Genomic DNA, 23,034 nt, shown 5'->3' with positions numbered 1-23,034 from the left:
GTGATGTTTAACCCCTTCGGCGCTAATGACAAAGACAGCTCGTCATGGGCGTTACCTGCGCTACGCGGATGACGAGCTGGCTTTGTCATAAACAAGCCATTTTTTAAATTCCGGCGCACAGCGGGAAAACTCGGTAGCGCGGTAGGGGTTAAACAATACTTAACATGAAGGATGTGACCTCTAAAAAGGAGTTATTTTGAGTGGTAAAATTGAGGTTTTTAAATTGCGGGTATGATTACCCTGGGAAAATATACCCTTTTTGTTTTTTTAATTGCTAAAGTCAAGCTGCAATGGAAAGCCTGAAGCCATGTTGTAATCTGTCAGTGTAGTGGATGCCACAATAGGTGTTGCAGTCCACTAGTGACACTTAGGGCCGGATTTACAAAGGTTTTATGTCGCCCTTGTTCCACACCAGGGGGTGCAAGTGTGACACAAAACCTACATGAGATTTACCTTGCATAGCCCTGCATGGCTTGGCATTTCTAGAGTAACGCAAGGCAGCACATTGACTTATGTTACTCTGCCCCAGGAAGGCATTCCATGGGTGGAGTGTGGGTGTTCCCATTGAATCCAAAGTGTTAGAAGTTGTAGTACACTGGATTTATCAGTAAGTATTCTTATGGTATAGACTAAGTGAAAAAGAATCACATAGTGTAGTTATAAAAAATATGTATTTTGTTACTAACACCCACTAACACATTGCAATATAGAGAGACACATACAATACACATGAATACTTAGTAAATATAACGGTAAGTAGCATAAATGCACAGTGGGCTCCAGGGGGAGACCAACAATATACTAATATAGTAGGGGAAGCGTTGTATATCGTGGGGTAAAAATTACTATTCCCACTCCAGAGAGTGCAACAGTAGGGAAAGCGCTGGATAGCGTAGGGGTTAGATTACATACGTTTTTTAGAAAAAAATAACAATAAATAATTTACAAAAAAATTATTATTCAATACTAATAAATTAAATTTAAAACTTACATAAACAAAAATAACTTACATCCCGCACTATTCCGCCTTTAATACACAACATACAACACATACAAAAAACACAATTAAATAACTATCAATTAATCAATTAATAACAATAAATAATAACATAATATAATTATAAATTAACGAATTAACAAATATTAATTACCAATTAATAAAAATCACAATTAATAATTTAACAATACATTAATTGACAAAACATTAATTAACAATAACAAACAATTAAAAATATTATTACATTAATTATATTAATGTAATTAGTTATTTAATAAATATTAATTACCAATTAATAAGTAATTAACAATTAATTAATAATAAATACCAATAAATATAAACAATCTCATTAAATAATTTAATTAAATGATTTCCCACCCTATTCCCCTATACACCCACAACCCACTACACATAAATCACATAATTCACTTAATTGTCAATTAATCACTTAATAAAAACGAATCACCAATTAATTATTAATTAACAATAAATTAATTAACAGAACAATAAATACAAATTAATAATACATTCATTATAATTAATATAATTAACACAATAATAAAAATTAATTACCAATGAATAATTAACAATTAATTAATAATCAATACCAATTCATAAAAACATATTCATTAATTAATTATAATTACATTTCTTCCCACCCTATTCCCCAATAAACCCACAACCCGCTCTGATATTAAAACGCCAAATTTACTTTAACAAAACTACTAATTTCTAAACATTTATTTAAAAATGTATTAAAATACATTAAAAAAAGATTAACATACATATGAAATACATACTAACATACAAAACACTAAAATTAGCAACGATATTTTCGCCTACGATATTACTTACTTCGATATTACTTACTTCGATATTTAAAATAACGATATTACTTACCTTGGGGTCGATATTCTGGTCAACGATATGCTTGACTTCGATATTCTGTCTCTACGATATTAAAAACTCGATATTAATGTAGGTCGATATATTAAAATTCAATATTTTGACTGCTCACTGTGCAGAGGGGCTTGTTCCTGTGCTGCCTACAAGGGATACTGGATTAGACTAGGTCTGAAGATAGTGCAGACCTCGAGGGAGTTGCAGAACCACCACCTTTGTTGTTGAGCCTTCAGGTAGTCCATCAGAGCCCAGGATCAGCAAACCGGTCAGCGAAATTGCGGTGCCTGCAGATGCAGGGGAGTGACTCCTTCACTTCAAGGGAGAGTCCTTCAGATGTTTTGGATGTCCACAGGCCCTGTGGGGGAACTGATTTGAGCATGGACACTGACAGTGCAACAGACTTCCAAGACTAGGAGACCCAGAGCAGTCGGAGTCGGTGCAGTTGAGGTCTTGGTTCTTTCAGCGAAGTTCTATGTGGTCAGTACGACGAGGTCAGTCCAACTAGGTATGTCCAGGTGGTTGGGGATGACGAGGATTTGGTTTCTGATTCGAACCCCATGACGAATCAAGGGACCCATCCTCAGATAAGCCATTAAATACCATAAGGAAAGGGTTGGGATGATTCAGGGGTCCCGCCCAGAGGAGGGACTGGACAGTGGGGAGGATACTCCCATGTCCTTTGTCCAGTTACATGCCAGTGTGGGAGCCACCGGCTCCCTGAACTTGTTTGAACTAGAGCTTGCGAGGAGGGCACCATATATGCCCTTCAAGCAGTCTCAATGGTGCTGGCAAGCGCCCCCACCCTGTCCTAATACACTAAACACTGTCTGGGAGGTTGTTAGACCTCCCTGTGACAGGATTTGTATTGTTCTGCCTTCCCTTGCTCGAGCGAGCAGCAGGAGAGTAGGACTGTGTCTCAGGCTGGCAGTAGCCCTAGCTTGCTGGCCGGTTCTGAGGGACTGGTACCAGGAGCATGGAGGACCTCCAGAAGGAGATTTACAGAGCATGGAATCATACCTCCCACACCGTCAATGGTGTTGGTGTATGATTCCAACATGTTTGAAACCAAATATGAGAGGGTTAGTTACAGCCAGTTTAGAGTTGGTCATTGCGTAATGATGCATGGCCATTCTATATGTCTCAATAAATAATGCAACCTGGTAAAATGGACTCCGAAGGTTGTAATTGTGTCCTGCTCATGCGGTGGCCCCCTCACACTGAGGGCACAGCACCCTGCCTTCAGGATTGAAAGGTCTGCCTTAGGGGTGACTTATAGGTTTTAAGTGTAGTGAACTTAGATATTGGGATACTATATCTACCGTAAGCTAACACAGTCTGCAAAAGCAGGCCTGGAGTCACAATTTGAGTGGTCTCCCATGGGGGGCACAATACACACTGCTGCTCATGGCGGGCCCTTGGTGTACCTATGCCCTGGGTGCCTTAATACCATATACTAGGAACTTACAAGGGCACCCCAGTAGCCGCTCTGGAGTGAACCTAAGTACCCCCATGTCTAATTTAGGGAAGAAGCACAGAGACTAGGATCCTGGTTAGCAGGATCCCTGTCAGACTAGTCAGAAAACATAATGACACCAGCAAAAAGTGGTGGTGACCATGAAAGCAGATCCAGTGTCCTACATATCCACAGTGAGGTTCTTTATCTGAAATTAGGGGTTGGGGCAAGGAGTATTAGGATGCCCTTCCCCTTTGATATCTACTCGGAGCAAAACTATCACCAACAAAAGATGTAAGTGATGGAACATTATAGAATGACTTATGCAACTCGTGTTTTTTTATTAGCATGATAATTATCTAGGTCGGTGCCTGCCCCCCATCCCCCGGGACCAATTAATGCCCCCAAGGGGGCGTGCCACCCAGTTTGAAGACCTCTGGTCTACAGGAATTGGAAACTCTCCCTGTAAACCAGTTCTGAAACAAGTTTTCCACCAACCGGGATTGGTGCCGTCTTGAATACATGGACAAAAGGGGGGGCTGCCTAGGTCTCAGCTACTTATTCCTGTGGCTGGTTGCCCCTTTGATGCTACTGAAATTTGTGGGCTTATCCCCAAGGCTTTACTGTCAGGAGGAGTTCACACCTCCTCCCAGAAGGGACCACTTTGTTCCTTTTCCTGGACGAATTTCACTCTGCCAAGTGACAGCTGCATATTAGCTTTGAAAGGCTACTGAAGGCCAAGGCAGGAAGATGCCAATTTTGTTAAAGTGGTATTTTCTAAATATTAATTTGAAATATAACTTCATTATTAGATTGGATTTTAAATTACTATTCATTTGAGTCCTTTAATAATTAGTCTAGCAAACATTAGAAGATGTTATATTGTATCCATTGTTTTTCTATGGGAGAGCCCGCCTTGCAATAGAGAAAAACGACCTTAGAGATTTCTCACTGCCAGAAAATGTAAAGCTTAGGTGTTCATGTGCTGTTTTTTAAATGCTATGAACCTCTTCTTATGGGCATGTAGGGACTACTTTAGGGGTGACTTATCAGTATTGAAAAGGAAGGTTTGTGCCTGCCAAGGGGGCATTTTTCCGGGTTGAATATACTTTTGAAACTGCCCAGCTAGAATGTATTTTCAGGCCTTGAGTTATTTTTTCACATTTCACTTTAGTGGTGGCACAATACGTGTTGCAGTCCACAAATGACATTTAACATAAAGAGAGTGCCATATACTAAGGACGTGCAGATAAGTTAAATACACCAGTCATGGCTTAGCCAATTCTACATAGTTTTAGGGTCAGAGCACATACACTGGTCACTGAATGGCAGGGGCTCAGTGTTCAGAGTCCACACACAAACAATACAGTTCAGAAAAAAGTTGGGAATGACCAAGGAAAGATGGCATTTCCTTACAGAACTAAAATGAAAAACTGTCTCTTCACCTATTTTAAGTATACCTGCCTTCTAGGAAGCACCCATGCTGTTGTGTTAGAATTATATGTAATGGCTGTTTTCTTTTTTTTATTGCAAGCATATGGCCTTATTTAAGACAATGGCCAATGGCATGTCATTTTTTTTTGTTTTTGCAACTTAAAAGTTAAAGAAAAAGCCATTCCCCTGACTTGTGAAGGGCCCAACCTATTGGCTTTTGTATTGCTTGCTGCAATATGAGACTCTTAATAGAAGATATGCTTTCAAGCTTCACCTTAAAGTAAATTCACTTGAGACTTGCACAACACTAAAAGATTAAAATAATTATTTCCGAATGCAGAGCCTCAGATAAATTTGGCGCATCTTAAAGTGAAAGACTGAGGATGACCATGGTTTGAGGAGCATGGATTTAATTTGCATACTTGTGGTTATTATTTATTTTTATTAAATAAAGGGATGCCATCGAACTGTGAAGGTGTAAGGGCATGTATTTGTAAAAGAGCTGTTTTCTACTATTCTGTTCAATGATAGAAGAATTTGTAGATTACATTAAGAGATGGATTTCCTCAAGAGCCCAGGTTCATCACTTAAAGGGTTGGCAGTGAGGTTCAGGTTCCCAAGTGGACCCCTTCATGATCCCTGGCATGTCTGCGAGGAGGCGAATCAAGCTGTACTTATTGTAATTACAATTATTGATGGCAATAATGGTGGTGTGGTTAGTGTTATTATCTCAGTGTTATTTGTACACGCATATCACCCTCTGCTCCTGATTTCAGCCTCGCAGCAGATGCTCTTCGATGGACTTGCAGTTTCCATTGGGATGATCGAGGAGCTTGAGCACCTGCAGCATGAGGATGATGGTAGAATGAGGAAGTCCTCCTACCCCACGATGGGGTACACACCTTTACACGCCCGGAATGTGCCGGAGGTAACAGACTGCAGCCGTGTTTGCTTCTCTTTCGTGCAGCGAGCAGGCGGGGAGCATCTGATTCAGAACCATCCTGAGCCCCAATGTTCCAATCACAAGTCTCCACAAAGAGGTGATGTGGAGGTGTTCTCTGCTTTATCTTCAATCTTCATACGTGCCCAATACATCCAACACGAACATGAAGTGAGGACGTGTTTCGTCTATGCTAGGTATAAGACTGACTTCATCAGGGCTAATAATTGTATCGCGAATGACCTGAAGTGCAGGCACAAAATATCATCCAGTACCTTCCAATGTCTACATCTTCCTCTGTGGCTGCCAAGCCACGTCACAGGCAATTTCATCAATATAAAATATTTTATGTATCTTATCCGTATCAGTATTATAGGTCACTCACAGTCGAGTTCTCCCTTCAAAATAATGGCGTAGTAATGGCATAGTTATAGATAAGAAACATAACATATTTTCTATTGCTGAAATTGGCTGTGACATGCCTTGGCAGCCACAGAGGAAGATTCAGATATCAGAAGGCACTAGTTCATATTTTGTACACCGTGCTGCAGTTCGTTTGCAATAGAATCATTAGCCCTGAAGAAGACAGACTTATACCTACCATAGACGAAACACGTCCTCGCTACATGTTCGTGTTGGATGTATTAGACACATGTGAAACTTGAAAATAAAGCATAGAACACCTCTACATCAACTCTTTGTGGAGACTTGTGATTGGAACATTGGGGCTCGACATAGTTCTGAATAGGATTAGCAGGTAGTTTGTCTCCTACTTGGAAGCGTGGAGTGGTCACTTCATGTCTCTCGAGCATCATGCAAACTTTATGTTCCTGAATATCTGATGCCATTGTGCGCAGAGATTACCCTGCCATGTCATTGTTGTAAATGGGAGTATCTGATCATTGCCTCATTTTCACATCCAGGCTCTGAGTAAAATCGAAGCATCTCTTGCAACGCTTGGGGCACAGTTGAAGTTTGCACCTCCGGACGCGTCAGCGCAAGCCAAAACAAAAATGCTGGAAGCGGTTCTCCTGTGGCTCGGAACCAGAGCATCGTGCGTCAAAGGGATCACTGAAGTGGATCACTATGCAGTAAACATTCTGGAACTGCTGTTTTTTGGGGATATTACCATACACAGACAGATGAGAGAGGCAAGGTAAGGAGGCACATCACTCAGAGGGGGTTGAAGAAAACTGGGGGTTATATTAAAAAAGTGATGCAATGGCAGAACAAAGGGCCCAAAAATGTTCTCCTTAGTTTGAATTCAATTGTGCTGGGATTCATTGGTGCTGGTGCTGGAGAGGAGAGTAGTCGGCAATAAGCAACTATCCCAGTCTGATCTTTGTGTCAGCCTTCACCCACTCTTGGGTTCTTTCTGATAGGAAACAATGAGAAAAGATGCAGCAGTCAGTTGCTTCATGGCCTCAGATTTGTAGGGAACAGAGTCAGAGGCAAGTCAACAAATGTAACAGCTAATTTGCCCCCAGGGCCTTCTTCTGTGATTCTAAGTGTGATCCAAATTGAACAGACAGGGATTTTCCTGATGACACCGATATTAGGAACTCTCCAGAGAGCCTTTGGGCAGTTTACGGTGTTGTTTTATCTAATGCAAGTGGCCAAGCCCTGGGACCCTGCCCAATTGCATGTTAACCGCAAGTCCCACTTTCAAATGACCCATATTTACAAATTACATCTTTCTCTTTTACATGTGCCCCATCTCTACTCAAAGCAACTATGCTATCCCGAAGAAAGGGCACAGGGGTAGGGAAAGGGAATTAATAGAACCTTCATCCAGCATATCATTTTAATTCTTAAATTATTCAGTAAAAGATTAGTGACAAGGAATTTGAGAATTTTGAAACATTCTAGTGGGCCGACGATCCATGTAGTACATTCCTTCACTAGCCAGATATTTTACAGGCACCTCTGGAGCTTATTCAAAGTTATTTACTGTGTGGAAGAGTGGGGGTAAGTTGAAAAGTTAGGATTACTTTGGAGAGAACAATTTTAACATATCACTCAAGACATGAAACAGGTGATCCACTTAGCATGTTTCGAAGAGCATTTCACATGATTATGCATTAAATACAAATTCAAATTACTTCATATTGTCTCACAATTAAGAGTCATCACCTCACATGCAGTTGAACACTTTTAAAGTTGTTCCCTCTCTCACTTCTATGGTACTGCATTGTAGATATTTTGTTGATATATTTGATGCAATTGCTTTAGAAGGTTTTTTTTTCCTTTCTTACTCCACCCCTTCTGATAAGTTATGTACAAAATCCAATCTTACAACTGTGTGGCATTTATCCTTGACAACCACACTTTTTTTTAAGTAGGGGGAGCTGATACAAACTTGTTTATTTGGCACTACTTATCTGAAAATGCATGTAAGCATAATTCCAAAAATAATATACCTGCATCCTTGTGCACAACCTGACAAACACCTATTAACTGGAACACATCAATTAGGGACCGACCGACACTGTTGCGGAATAGAACAGCCTGACCAAAGGTTAGCGGTTCCACCCTCTGTATTTGGATGCGACCGTCCTATGGGTGATCGAAAACATAAATTTTTCAATTTTAGCTTGTGCTGTGGCCGTCTTCTGACAAATGTCCATGCACCGTGAGGCATGACCATATGGCCCGAAGACACTGGAGTTGCTGGGCTTCCAGATCACATCCCAATTTTTAATCTTGCCAAATTGAATCCAAACAGACAAATTCTGAGGAACTCTGCAGGCAATTTTCATATTCTAGATCCCCTCCCACAAATATAAGTGCTTCCGTGAAGGTCATGTTAGATCATGCCCAGACATGCAAAACTATCTGCGTGAGGACTCCATGATGGAGCATGCTGCTAGAAGCTTCTAACGGGTGAAGGTTTTTTAAAGCACCTTTTTGGATGTCCTTGCAGGTTAAACGGACAGAGACTTCTGTGGGCCACGTTTCCAACTGAGTGATTATGATGTCTGATTCAGACAGCCTTTCTGAATCGGTATGTCCGACACAAATCGACTGTCAGAATCTGACTTTGGGGGTCCCCTTCACCCGGAGGAATTCGGTTGGGGCCCATGGGGATACCCAAGTCACCCCCCCTTTCCAACCATGCACAGTGTGCCAAGCACAACGGGCTAACCACCACAGGGTGCAAGGTTTTCAGCAACAACCCCTTTTATCAATGCGAGTCTGTGTAGTCGGTCGGAACATAGGCTCCCATTGAAGTCAATAGGAGTCTGACTGAATGGTGTTTAGAACCATCGTATTCAGTCGGTTGGATTCCCTGAACTATTCCGAAACTGATTTGGTCGAAATGGTTTCTGACCAACATTGTAATCTGCACCTAAGGTGGAAAATGTCTCCTTCATCTCAAATTCCAATCCTAAAGATTTAAGTGTGCTATTTAATTGCACCACAGTGAATGACTATAAAGTGGGAATTGTTAAAACTTAACCTACACAACCCATACAAATAAAAAAGTTATAACATAGTCATGATATGCGCCCCACCCAAAATGTACGATATCTCACACAACTCTGTACATACTGTTATCAACTCGCTAGCTTGACTACATGAACTATAACGCACACAGCTCCTATGTGTTTCTTACATAATACACCAATTATAGCATGTTAAATCACAGCTTTAATAACACTCATGACATCCAAAGTGGCAAATTTTATGTGAACATTGTGCATGGTGGTGGGCCAAATTATATTTACGTCTAATTTCCAAGGTTTGTGCAGTTTATGTTGGTTTACTAAAATACATTTTCCTAACCATAAATATTCTTGCATAGCGATATGACGAAATATAATGTCTACTTGTGTGTGTGTGTAGGTCTCTACTAATCGCAAATTAATTAATCAGTAACTGTTTTCCTTGTTTTCACCAATTCCTTATTTGCGATGGCGTTCGGTGTTACCTACATTGCACATGGCTAAATACCGGTCAGTAACGCAGAAACTTAACACATTTCAGCGTTACCGACCGGTGTTTAGCCACCTACATCTGGCCCTCTGTCATGTATGGATTTACATATAAAACATCTTATTAAAGTAAAACAACAACAAATAAAACTATGTACAGCCATGGCGTATCATCACTCGACAATTTGTGATCATAGCCTGTGTTAGACGGGGACCTGGAGGGTCGGCCGAGCACAAGGGGAGAGGCCTCCGGTGAGGACCGTCTCCAGCGATCGTACAGACAAGTAACTTCCCCCCCACAGATGGACACCACACGAAGATCAGAGTAACACCTTTTATAGGCAGTTCTTGAAGTAAGGTAGTACGATACAAGGAGATCAGGACACGATGATCCTCTCAATTCTAGTCTCTAGTAGGGAAAGGGGTTAGCGGGACAGTCTTGGTACCTACGGGTACTGAGGTGAAACGGTGGTAGCTCACAATCCTCGAGCTCGGTGGTCGGACGGGTCGGACCGCGGCAGCGCCAGCAGGTCCCGAAGAGATCGTAGGTGGCAACGGGCCGCGGCAGCGCCAGCAGGTCCCAACGAGGATGGAAGTTTACAACGGGCCGCGGCAGCGCCAGCAGGTCCCACGAGGATGAAGGTTGCAGAAGGCCGCGGCAGCGCCAGCAGGCGGGACGATAGTTCACAAGGCAGGGCTGCGGCAGCGCCAGCAGTCCGTCAAGGATGAGTTCTTCTCCGTGTCTCTTGACTCCAGGATACAACTGCCTTCCTGCTCTGGGGCTGCCTCGGTTATAGGTCTGGCGCCCTTTGATGTCCGGACCCTCGCACTGGGAGGTCGGGAGGTCTGGGATGAGGGAGTCCAGACACCCAGCAGGGGGGTGGAGCCAGCACCCGGGGAGGCTGGGGGCGATCGGCACCTGGCGGGGGAGAGCCATCGACACTCCTTTCTCCCATTAGCCTGCCAAGTGGTCCGTTCACCTCCTGGATGGATGGTGGTGCCGGGATGGCGGGGCCTGGCCGGGCCCAGGTTTGGGGTCGAGCTGAGGCCACGCGGCCACGTGGTGCAGTGTCCAAGATGGCGGCTGGGCCGGGCAATGGGGCTGACGGGGGCCCGGGCCCGTGACACAGAGATATCCGGGAGCAGGCGTCCCGGAGGGGACGGGTTGCGGGTTGCTTCTGCGGGTAGCCCCCGGAGAGCCGGTGTCTGGGCCCTGTCATGCGGGGAGGGAGCGAGCCCTTCGTGGGGCCTGTCCAACATGCGTCCCCCCCAGCTGAAGGCGGGGAGAGTCACCCATCCTCTTGGGGACTCTCCTCGTCGAGGCGGAAAAAGTGGGACAGGCCATCCGCGTTGGCGTGGTCTTGGCCAGGGCGATGCTCCACAGTGAAGTCCATCCCCTGCAGGGAGATGGACCATCGCAATAGTTTGGGGTTCTCCCCCCGCATTTGCATTAGCCATTGCAGGGGCCGATGATCTGTTTGTACCCGGAAGTGGGTTCCGAAGAGGTAAGGCCGGAGCTTCTTGAGGGCCCATAGTACTGCGAAGGCCTCTCGCTCAATGGTGCTCCAGCGCTGTTCTCGGGGTAGGAGGCGCCTGCTGATGAAGGCCACTGGTTGGTCGACTCCCTCGGGGTTCAGTTGGGAGAGGACGGCCCCGATGCCATGGTCTGAGGCATCAGTCTGGACGATGAACTCACGGCTGTAGTCGGGGGCCTGGAGCACAGGAGCGGTGCACATGGCGGCCTTCAGCCTCTCGAAGGCCGCTTGACAGTCGGGAGTCCAGTTGACTGTTTTTGGGTTGGTCTTGGATGTGAGTTCCGTGAGGGGCCCCACAATGCTGCCATAGTCCTTTACGAACCGCCGATAGTATCCGGTGAGCCCCAAGAAGGCTCGGACCTCGGTTGGGGTTACGGGGGGGCGCCAGGACTGGATGGCAGCGATCTTGAGCTGGAGGGGGGCCACCAGACCGCTCCCCACTTGGTGTCCGAGGTAGGTCACGGACCCCTGGCCGATTTGGCACTTGCTGGCCTTGATTGTGAGGCCGGCCCGTTGGAGGGCCTGCAGGACCCCTCGGAGGTGGCGGAGGTGGTCTGACCAGTGGCGGCTATACACCACGATGTCGTCCAGGTATGCGGCGCTGAACTCTTCGAGGCCCGCCAATACCTGGTTCACCAGTCGTTGAAACGTGGCTGGAGCGTTTTTCATGCCGAATGGCATCACTCTGAAATGGTAGTGTCCATCCGGGGTGGAGAAAGCGGATCGTTCTTGTGCCCTGGGGGTGAGGCCGATCTGCCAGTAGCCCGCCGTCAGGTCGAAGATGCTTAGGTAGCGGGTCGCCCCCATGCGGTCAACCAGTTCGTCGGCTCGGGGGATGGGGTGAGCGTCGGTTCGGGTGACAACGTTCAGACCCCGATAGTCGACGCAGAACCGGAGCTCGGGTGTGGTGCCCGGGGCCGCAGCTTTGGGGACCAGTACAACCGGGCTGGCCCAGGGGCTGTCCGAGGGTTCGATGACTCAGAGTGCGAGCATCTTGGAGACTTCTTCTTGGATGCAGGTGCATACCCGATCTGGTACTCGGTACGGCCGGTGTCGGATAGGAGGACTGTCGCCAGTGTCCACGTCGTGCAGACACCAGGGGGTGACCCCGGGTGTGAGGGAGAATAGGTTTGCAAATTGCAGCAGGAGGGCCCGACAGTCTCGGCGCTGCTCCGGGGTCAGAGCCTCGGAGGGTTGGACCCCGACCACTGAACCATCTTTTTCCCCGGCCCCCAGTAGGTCAGGGAGGGGCTCGGAGTCCTCTTCCGCCCCACTGTCTGTAGCCATCAGCAGGCAGAGCTCCGAGCGCACGAAGTGGGGTTTGAGTCTGTTGGCGTGGAGGACCCGGAGGGGGTTCCGGGGGCATTCCATGTCGATGAGGTAGGTGACGGGGCTCTTACGCTCGATCACCTTGAAGGGCCCCATCCATTTGTCCTGTAAGGCACAAGGTTCGATGGGGGACATCACCCATACCTGCTGGCCAGGCTCGAATTCGATGGAGGAGGCATGTTGATCGTACCACTTCTTCATGTCCTCCTGACTGGCTTCAAGATTGGCTTTGGCGAGCTCTCTGAATCGCCGGGTCTGATTACGGAGGGTCAGGAGGTACTTGTAGACATCTGGAGGGGTCTTCAGGGGGGCCATTTCCCACTCTTCTTTAACTAGGCTGAGAGGCCCGCGGACAGGGTGTCCGTACAGGAGTTCGAAAGGGCTGAATCCGAGGGACTTCTGGGGGACTTCTCGGTAGGCAAAGAGGAGGCACGGTAGTAGCACGTCCCACTGGCGGCGTAGGGGTTCTTCCAGCCCCATGATCATCCCCTTGAGAGTGCGGTTGAATCGCTCGACCAGTCCGTTTCCTTGCGGGTGATAGGGGGTCGTGAATTGGTAGGTGACTCCGCACTGTTGCCATAGGGATTTCATATATTTTGAAATAAAGTTCGTGCCCCTGTCGCTGACGACTTCCCTGGGGAAGCCCACCCGAGAGAAGATCCCCATTAAGGCTCGACCTACCACGGGTGCTGTTACAGTTCGAAGGGGAACCGCCTCAGGATAACGGGTGGCGTGATCCACCAGGACCAGGATGAATCGATGCCCTTGTGCTGTTCGGGGGTCCAGGGGCCCCACAATGTCTATTCCCACCCTTTCGAACGGGGTGGTCACCACGGGGAATGGTTGCAGAGGTGCCTTGAGTTTGCGGCCGCTCTTCCCGCTGGCCTGGCAGGTCGGGCAGGACCGGCAGTGGGTGGAGACGTCATTTCTCATTTTCGGCCAGTAAAAGTGAGTCACCAGGCGGTTGTATGTTTTGTCTTGCCCCAAGTGTCCAGCCAGGGGGACATCATGGGCCAAGTTCAGAAGGAAGTCTCTGAAACGGAGGGGCACCACCAGCACTCGACTGGCCCCCAGTTCCGCTATTCTTTGTTCGCTGTACAGTAGGTCATTTTCCCAATAGATCCAGTGGGCCCCTGCGGTGTCTCCTGCGCCCTGGGCGAGCGCTTGCTGTCGCAGTCCCTCGAGGGAGGGACATCTCTTTTGCTCTTGCCGGAATTGTTCTTGGGTGGGCCCCCCTTCCTGACGCCACTGAGCCAGGTCCGGAAGGTCTTGGGGCTGAGCGGGCTCTTCGTTGGTTTGTTCCGGGGTGTCGGTAGGGATGGAGTCTCCCTCTGGAGCGATCGGGGGAGGAGGTGCTGGCCATTCGGGTTCTTCAGATCTAGGGAGGGTGTCGGCGGCCATGGACCGGGTTGTTACGCACGCCCAGCCCGGGAGGCCTAACATCCCCAGGTGCTCTCTTCTTTCAACGGTTGCCCACGGGGAACTCTCGAGATCGTTCCCCAGGAGGCAGTCCACGGGGGCATCGTCGCGGACAGTCACTTTTAACATACTGGAGACTCCTCCCCATTCAAAGGGGACGCAGGCCATCTGACACAGGCTCTCCGAATTGTCGGCCGATCGGACGGGGCAAAGAACGTTTGGCAGAATTTGTTCTGGGGTCACCAGGTGACAACGGACGGCCGTCACACTGGCCCCTGTGTCACGCAGGGCTTCGGCCTTACGCCCATTTATGTTCACCCACTGGCTGTATTTCCTGGTGTTGGCTGGTAGGGGAGCCCGCGGGATCAGGTCTCTTCCCCCTAGGCAGGCCAGGGTCATGGCGGCAGGTTCCCACTCGGGCTGCTCCTGCTCATACTCTTCAGGCTCTTCGGAGACTTGCTCTTTTCCTAGGGCGGTGGCAGCCACCTGGCGGGGTCCGGGGGTCTGGTTCTTTGGGCAGGTGGGGTCACTGGCATAGTGGCCGACTCGCTGGCATCGATGACACGTAACGTTGGTTCGGAACCCCGGGCGCATCGGGGGGTTGCCCCGGCCGGCCGGGGGCGGGGTGTTGTTGGCGGGAGCGGCCCGGCCCTGTCCTCCTCCTCCTCCTCGGGGACGATGATGACCTTGGTTGGTTCTGTTCTGCTCGGTTGGCCCACTCCGGGTCACTCGGGTGCTCTCCCATCGGTCAGCCTCGGCGGCGAGCTGCCGTGGGTCAGTCAATTTACTGTCGAGGAGGTGCTGCCTTAGCTCGACGAAGCAGTTGTTGGAGAGGTGCTCCCACACAATGAGGTTGAAGAGCTGTTCGTAGGTTGTTACGTTGCTACCCTTGATCCATCCCTCGAAGGCTCGGCTGAAATAGTTCACATATTCTATCCAGGTTGTACCCGGGATCCGGGTGCAGTTGCGGAACCTCTGGCGGTACATCTCGGGCATCAGCCCATATCGACTGAGGAGGGCGGCCTTCATGTGGTCATAGGACGTCATTTGATGGTCTGGAAGCTGCAGCAGGGCATCCCGGCCTTCATTGACGAATCTCCCCCATAGACCGGCTCCCCAGTCACTTCGAGCGATCCGGTGGGCAGTCATGGCGATCTCGTAGGCCTTGAACCACTGCTGTATGTCGTCGTTCCGATAGTATTCCCAGACCACATCCTTGGGGATGTGGACCTTCTGTTCGGTAATACCTGGGGGGCGCGGTTGCTCGGGCACCCCTAGGTCTTTGTTCTGTTTGCGCATTTCTATCTCCGCTAGCTTGCACTCGTGTTCGTATGCCAGTCTTTTCTCTTCAAGTTCTCTCTGTCTCTGCTTTTCCTCTCGCTCTTCTTGGAGCCGTAAGTGTTCTAAGTTCATCTTTTGTTCTGCCAGTTTCAATTCTCCGTCTAATTTGAGCCGTGCCAACTCTAATTCGTGTAGTCTATTTTTCTCTCGTTCTCGGATCTCTTCCCGGGAGAGATCCGTTCTCCTTTCCTCCGTCAGAGTGGTGTTTGTCTCCGGGGCTTCGGGGTCCCGGGGTCCGGCGATATTTGTCTCTGCCCAGGATTCTAGGGCGTGTTTGAAGTCCTCTTTCGTGCTCAGACCGGTGGTGGCAATGCCTAGTTCTATGCAAAATTGTTTTAGCTCTCGGTGGTTGTACTCTTCCAGTTTTTCCATCTGGAATTTCTCTGCAGATCCGCTCTCTCTGGTCGTCATTGTGGATTAGTCGTAGGGTGAGTTACTCTCTGTACGGTTACGCGTTGGTTCGGATCGCGCCGCTGGCCACCAATGTTAGACGGGGACCTGGAGGGTCGGCCGAGCACAAGGGGAGAGGCCTCCGGTGAGGACCGTCTCCAGCGATCGTACAGACAAGTAACTTCCCCCCCACAGATGGACACCACACGAAGATCAGAGTAACACCTTTTATAGGCAGTTCTTGAAGTAAGGTAGTACGATACAAGGAGATCAGGACACGATGATCCTCTCAATTCTAGTCTCTAGTAGGGAAAGGGGGTAGCGGGACAGTCTTGGTACCTACGGGTACTGAGGTGAAACGGTGGTAGCTCACAATCCTCGAGCTCGGTGGTCGGACGGGTCGGACCGCGGCAGCGCCAGCAGGTCCCGAAGAGATCGTAGGTGGCAACGGGCCGCGGCAGCGCCAGCAGGTCCCAACGAGGATGGAAGTTTACAACGGGCCGCGGCAGCGCCAGCAGGTCCCACGAGGATGAAGGTTGCAGAAGGCCGCGGCAGCGCCAGCAGGCGGGACGATGTTCACAAGGCAGGGCTGCGGCAGCGCCAGCAGTCCGTCAAGGATGAGTTCTTCTCCGTGTCTCTCGACTCCAGGATACAACTGCCTTCCTGCTCTGGGGCTGCCACGGTTATAGGTCTGGCGCCCTTTGATGTCCGGACCCTCGCACTGGGAGGTCGGGAGGTCCGGGATGAGGGAGTCCAGACACCCAGCAGGGGGGTGGAGCCAGCACCCGGGGAGGCTGGGGGCGATCGGCACCTGGCGGGGGAGAGCCATCGACACTCCTTTCTCCCATTAGCCTGCCAAGTGGTCCGTTCACCTCCTGGATGGATGGTGGTGCCGGGATGGCGGGGCCTGGCCGGGCCCAGGGTTGGGGTCGAGCTGAGGCCACGCGGCCGCGTGGTGCAGTGTCCAAGATGGCGGCTGGGCCGGGCAATGGGGCTGACGGGGGCCCGGGCCCGTGACACAGAGATATCCGGGAGCAGGCGTCCCGGAGGGGACGGGTTGCGGGTTGCTTCTGCGGGTAGCCCCCGGAGAGCCGGTGTCTGGGCCCTGTCATGCGGGGAGGGAGCGAGCCCTTCGTGGGGCCTGTCCAACAGCCTGCAAGACAAAAAGAAAGATAAGAGAAAGGGAGAAAGAGTGATAGAGAGAAAGAGAGAAAGACTGAGATAAAAGGAAGATAAAAAGAGAGAAAGAGTGTGAGAGAGAGGAAGAGAGAAAGAAAGAATGAGAGAGAGGAGAGATAAAGAAAGAATGAGAGAGAGAGGAAGAGACAGAGAAAGTGTGAGAGAGAAAGAAATAGAATAAGAGTGAGAAAGAGTGTAAGTGACAGAAAGGAAGAGATGGAGAGGGAGAGTGAGTGTTGACACTGGAGAAAACAACAACAAATAAAACTATGTACAGCCATGGTGTGTCATCACTCGACAATTTGTGATCATAGGCTGCAAGACAAAAAGAAAGATAAGAGAAAGAGAAATGAGTGAGAGAGAGGAAGAGACAGAGAAAGAGAGAAAGTGTGATAGAGGAAAAGGAAGAGATAAAGAATAAGAGAGAGAAAGAGTGTGAGTGACAGAAAGAAAGAGATGGAGAGGGAGAGTGAATGTTTACACTGGAGAAAATATTCGCAGCTCACCTTTCTTCTACCAGTGTGTCTCCAACCACGTGCAGGGACTTAATGCAGCTCTCACGTTTAGTCATAGTTTAGAATTTGTAATGGCAGAGTACATGCAACTGCATACAGGTAATTATCTGTTTCGCCCCTGTGCATCCATGCTGCTGCATTTCATCTACTCCCAGTGCCCGGAGGTGTCTGTCCGCTCTTGTGCACCCAGGCTGCTGCACACTATCCACTCCCACTGCACAGAGGTAACTGCCCACTGCTGAAAGAGAGAAAGAGTGAGAGAGACAAAGAGAGAGAGAAACAGTGTGAGAGAGGAAGAGAGAGAGGAGTGTGAGAAAGAGGAGGAGTGAGCGAGAGAGAAAAAGAGAGCTAGAAAGAGTGAGAGAAAGAGAGAAACATTCTTCGAGAGACAAAGATAGAGAGAGAAAAAGAAAGAGTGAGAAGAAGACAGAGAGAGAGAGAGAGAAACAGTGAGAGTGAGAGAAGAGAGAGAGAAAGAGAAACAGTTAGAGAGAGGAAGGGAGAGAGAGAGAAAGAAAGAGTGAGAGGAAGACAGAGAGAAAGAAAGAGAGATGCAGAGAGAGAGAAAGAGTGTGGGAAAGAGTTAGAGAGGAAGAGTGAGAGTGAAAGAGTGCGAGAAAAAGGAAGATAGAGATAAAGAAAGAGAAAAACAGTGTGAGAGAAAAGAAGAGAGAGAAAAGAGTGTGAGGGAGAGAAAAGGAACAGATGAGGAGGGACAGTGAGTAGCCACACTATGGAAAAAATCCTCACAGCTCACCTTTACGCCACCGCTGTGTCTCCAACCACGTGCTGGGACCTAGTGGAGCCCTCAAGCTCCCACAGCTGAAACATAGTACAGAATTAGTAATGGCAGAGTATGACTGTGCACGGCTAAATCACTGTGCCGCCTTTGTGCATCCAGGCGGCTGCACCCCATCCACTCCCACGGCCCAGAGCTGTCTGTCCGCTCTTGTGCACCGAGGCTGCTGCACACTATCCACTCCCACCGCCCTGAGGTGACTGCCTGCTGCTGAAAGAGAGAAAGAGTGAAAGAGACGAAGAGAGAGAGAAATAGTGAGAGAGGAAGAGCGTGAGAAAGAGGAAGAGAGAAACAGAGGAAGAGAGAAAGAGAGAGAGAGGGAGGGAGAGAGGAAGAGAGAGAGAAAGAGAGAAACAGTGTGAGAGAGAGGAAGAGAGAGAGAAAGAGAGAAACAATGTGAGAGAGAGGAAGAGAGAGAGAAAAAGAAAAAAGAGTGAGAAGAAGACAGAGAGAAAGAGAGAAAGAGTGAGAGAAAGAATGTGAGAAAGAGGAAGGGAAGAAGAGTGAGAGAGAAAGAGAGAGAGAGGGAGGGAGAGAGGAAGAGAGAGAGAAAGAGAGAAACAGTGTGAGAGAGAGGAAGAGAGAGAGAAAGAGAGAAACAATGTGAGAGAGAGGAAGAGAGAAAAAGAAAAAAGAGTGAGAAGAAGACAGAGAGAAAGAGAGAAACAGTGAGAGAGAGAGGAAGAGCGAGAGAGAGAGAGAAAAAAAGAGTGAGAGGAAGACAGAGAGAAAGAGAGAAAGAGTGAGAGAAAGAATGTGAAAAAGAGGAAGGGAAGAAGAGTGAGAGAGAAAGAGAGAGAGAGAGAGAGAGAGAAAGAGTGCGAGAGAGAGGGAGAAAGAGAGAAAGAGTGAAAGAGACGAAGAGAGAGAGAAATAGTGAGAGAGGAAGAGCGTGAGAAAGAGGAAGAGAGAAACAGAGGAAGAGAGAAAGAGAGAGAGAGGGAGAGAGAGAGGGAGGGAGAGAGGAAGAGAGAGAGAGAAAGAGAGAAACAATGTGAGAGAGAGGAAGAGAGAGAGAAAAAGAAAAAAGAGTGAGAAGAAGACAGAGAGAAAGAGAGAAACAGTGAGAGTGAGAGGAAGAGCGAGAGAGAGAGAAAAAGAAAGAGTGAGAGGAAGACAGAGAGAAAGAGAGAAAGAGTGAGAGAAAGAATGTGAAAAAGAGGAAGGGAAGAAGAGTGAGAGAGAAAGAGAGAGAGAGAGAGAGAAAGAGAGAAACAGTGTGAGAGAGAGGAAGAGAGAGAGAAAGAGAGAAACAATGTGAGAGAGAGGAAGAGAGAGAGAAAAAGAAAAAAGAGTGAGAAGAAGACAGAGAGAAAGAGAGAAACAGTGAGAGTGAGAGGAAGAGCGAGAGAGAGAGAAAAAGAAAGAGTGAGAGGAAGACAGAGAGAAAGAGAGAAAGAGTGAGAGAAAGAATGTGAAAAAGAGGAAGGGAAGAAGAGTGAGAGAGAAAGAGAGAGAGAGAGAGAGAGAAAGAGTGCGAGAAAGAGAGAAAGAGAGAAACAGTGTGAGAGAGAAGAAGAGAGAGAGAAAGAGTGTGAGGGAGAGAAAGGAAGCAATGAGGAGGGACATTGAGTGGCCACTCTCTGGACAAAACCCTCACAGTTCACCTTTACGCCACCGCTGTGTCTCCATCCACATGCTGGGACCTAGTGGAGCCCTCAAGCTCCCACAGCTGAAACATAGTACAGAATTAGTAATGGCAGAGTATATACGACTGCACACGGCTAAATCGTTGTGCCTTCTTTGTGCATCCAGGCGGCTGCACCCCATCCCCTCCCTCCATCCAGAGATGTCTGCCCGTTTCTGCGCACCCAGGCTACTGCACCCCATCAACTCCCGCCCCCAGAGGTGTCTGCCTGCCCCTGCACACTCAGGCCTCACTGCTCAACTTTTCGCAGACAGGGCACCCTCCACATCATGCAGCCCCGCTCTGCAGGCCATCAGGTCTTACATTTGGTACTGCATCTTGATTTTGCCATGGCAGAGGACATACCAGTGCACCCATCACCATCGCAGGTTGCACACCTGCTCAGCCCTTGCAGTGCCACTAACTCAGTGACCAGTGAAGCCACACACGTGGCGGTAGACCCCCACTGTTCGATAGCTCAGGCTACACTGTGGTCCAGGAGGGCGCACAGAACATGAGCTGTCTGGACCACCGGGACGCTGTCACGTGGCAGTGTGCCTGCGCTCCCCGCAGTGCATCCTGTGCACCAAGTCTGGAATGGAAATGGCGTGGAACACGTGCGTCTGGACATTTATATTGGAAGGGTCATGTGTCCTGTGATGCCTGTGCTTCATGGGTGTGGTGTGGCTATAAACCAGCTGCCCGGGAGTGGCTGTGGTACCCTGAGAACTAGACCCATGAGCAGCAGATCACTACATTGAAAAGCTGGGCCATGTAGCGTTGTTGTCCCTTCCTGTATGTGTGAATGGATTGGGCTGCCCTGGCATATGCCAGTCCTGCATGATGTTGTGAACAAGGACGCCGGAGATGTGGCCATGGTTCAGTCCTGGGCTGTATGAGGAATAAATTGATGCAGGTGTCCCTGTTATAGTAATGCTGCCACCCGGGCCGCAAGCGCCATTGTGTCCCCCTGTTCTCTTGGTATTGTGTGCATGATTATTGGTGCGTTCTTCACACGTTTGGTTGCCACATCTCGCTATATTCAGCTATTTTGTGGCTGAGGGGCCATGCGTTTTTGGAAGGTCTGCTGTCCTGTTGTGCACTGCCTCGGTGGAGGTAGGGGGGGTGGTCCAGGTGGAGGTCCTGAGGGTGGTGGCAGTGGGTTTTGTGGCCTTCTGGGTAGTTTTATGACATGTGTTGCTCTTCTGATATGATTCTAGGCTGGGCTCCCTTTCGCACTGTAGGTTCTTGGTGTCCAAAACCCCCATGGGCCTACAAAAACTTTTACATTGTTTTAAGACCTTTCGTGATGAGAGGGTTTTGGTCATCAACACCACTAAAACTAAGTTGATGATGCTAAATCCCCACAAATTTTTTAAAGGTAACCTGGAAATTGATAATGTCCGGCTCGAACGAGTGAGTTCATTTGATTACCTGGGAATCAAGCTGTCCAAGGGAATGGCATGGAAGAAACATCTAGAGAGGGCGTCCCTGAAATTTTCCCAGTTAACTGGGGCCTTGTGAGGAGAGCACTGCCTCTCTTATACCAGGCCTGTAGCCCCAGTGCTTAAGCTATATAGTTGCAAGGTAGTGAGTAGTGTGCTCTATGGGGCAGAACTGTGCGGTTCCATAAATGTTAGCATCCTTTCAACAATAGAAAACAAGTTTCTTAAGAACCTGGTATCACTTCCACAGAGCACTCCCCTCCTTCCCTTGAAACTTAACATGGGTGTCAGGGCTATCAATGACCAGGTGAGCTTACGCCCATTGCTCTTCTGGCATAGATTGGTTACAACCCTCGAACTGACGTCCTACGCCGCTGCTTTTACTGAAGTTTCTGCCTTGGACACAAACCACTAAATTGGGTGGATTAAATTCATAAATACCATCCGGGCAGACATAGGTGTGTACTTCAGTTTTGCAAAATCCATTCCGCTCGCGATTTCGCTGAGTTTTCTGCAATTTCGCGAGATTCGCGGATCGCGAAATTGCAAAAAATCTGCAAATTCCGCGAGCGGAACAAATTTTCCGCCCATACTTACCGCTGATCCTCAATTTATCCCTGCTCTCACCTTCTCCTTTTAACCTGGGTTCCTAAGTCTCTTTGCACCCTAAAATTCCCCAGTGATCCTCATTTTAACCCCGGGCCACTCTGTCTCCTATTGCCCTTTAATTCGTATTTTAAACCTAGCCTTGCTGTCTTCTTACTTCATAATATTGCCCTGTGATTCTCATTTTAACCCTCGCCCCTCTGTCTCCTTATGCCTTTGTATCTCCCAGTGATAAACCTGGCTTACACCCTAATATCTCTCACTTCTCCTCATTTTAACCTTTGGCCCTCTCTCCTTACACCCTAATACCGTTGAGCGATCCTCATTTTAACACTAACCTTTTGTCGTATTTCGTATTTCATAAACTTTTATTCGATTATAGAATCATATAATCATAAAAAGTAAATTTTTTTTTTTTTTAAAAAGGAGAATTTTTTTTTTAACTTAAATCAGAGAATAAAAACAGTATGCAGATAAGATCACAAAGATGGAGTTTCGGGATGGTAATATAGTCTCTCTAAATTGAAAATAATACAAGTTTAGTTAGAAACTTTGCGACGTGTTAATATAACTACTTTAAGAAAGGTCGCTATCAGTTTCGCTTCTTGTGGGGATTTCGGGGATTGTAAATGGGAAAGTGCTGGATACGATTGTCTAAGTCCATTGGATCGGAGAATAGGAATGATCCATGTTTTTCTTGCTGATCTGTAATATTTACAAAAAAGGACTACATGGATCGTGGATTGTGCAGAAACTCCATCGCAGGGACAGCTCATCAGATTACGGGACCAGTTCTTCGTTTCCGGAAATGAGACCAGTCGGTAAAAAAGGTCAAACCGGAGCCTTGTAATTAGGAGCTTTTCATAGTTCGATAAGAGATATGTCAAATAGGGCTGAATGAGTTTCCCTGTCTGCAGTTTACAGATTTTTTCATTTTGTATTTTAGTGATCTCTGCTTGGTTGCGAAGTTCCCTTAGATGGCCCATACATATTTGTTTCAACTGTTTCTTCGAGATGTCTTCAATTGAGGGTGGTTCAAGGAAGTAATGCTCACAGTCAAGATCTACAAAGAATTAATAGATATAATTCAGCCACGGAATTTTCCGCCAGTGCGCTAGGCCAAGACAGTCGGAAATAAGGGAACGGGTAATGTGACTTTCAGGATTACACCATATTCGCTGCCACAA

The 23,034-nt window shown here is 48.1% G+C and overlaps 1 protein-coding gene across 1 annotated transcript in view; it reads left to right on the top strand.

Moving 5' to 3' along the window:
• The window catches only part of LOC144826926 (uncharacterized), a 120,728-nt gene that overhangs the window by 47,483 nt on the left and 50,211 nt on the right, over nucleotides 1-23,034 (top strand). Inside the window, exons 6-7 of the mRNA XM_078685385.1 lie at nucleotides 5,564-5,715; nucleotides 6,651-6,883. Coding sequence (XP_078541511.1) covers nucleotides 5,564-5,715; nucleotides 6,651-6,883 — 385 coding nt within the window. The remainder of the gene's footprint in view (nucleotides 1-5,563; nucleotides 5,716-6,650; nucleotides 6,884-23,034) is intronic.

Source organism: Lissotriton helveticus, chromosome 4_1 (genome assembly GCF_964261635.1).
Source record: "Lissotriton helveticus chromosome 4_1, aLisHel1.1, whole genome shotgun sequence".
In the NCBI taxonomy this organism is placed as follows: Eukaryota; Metazoa; Chordata; class Amphibia; order Caudata; family Salamandridae; genus Lissotriton; species Lissotriton helveticus.
This window is presented reverse-complemented; position numbering and strand designations above follow the sequence as displayed.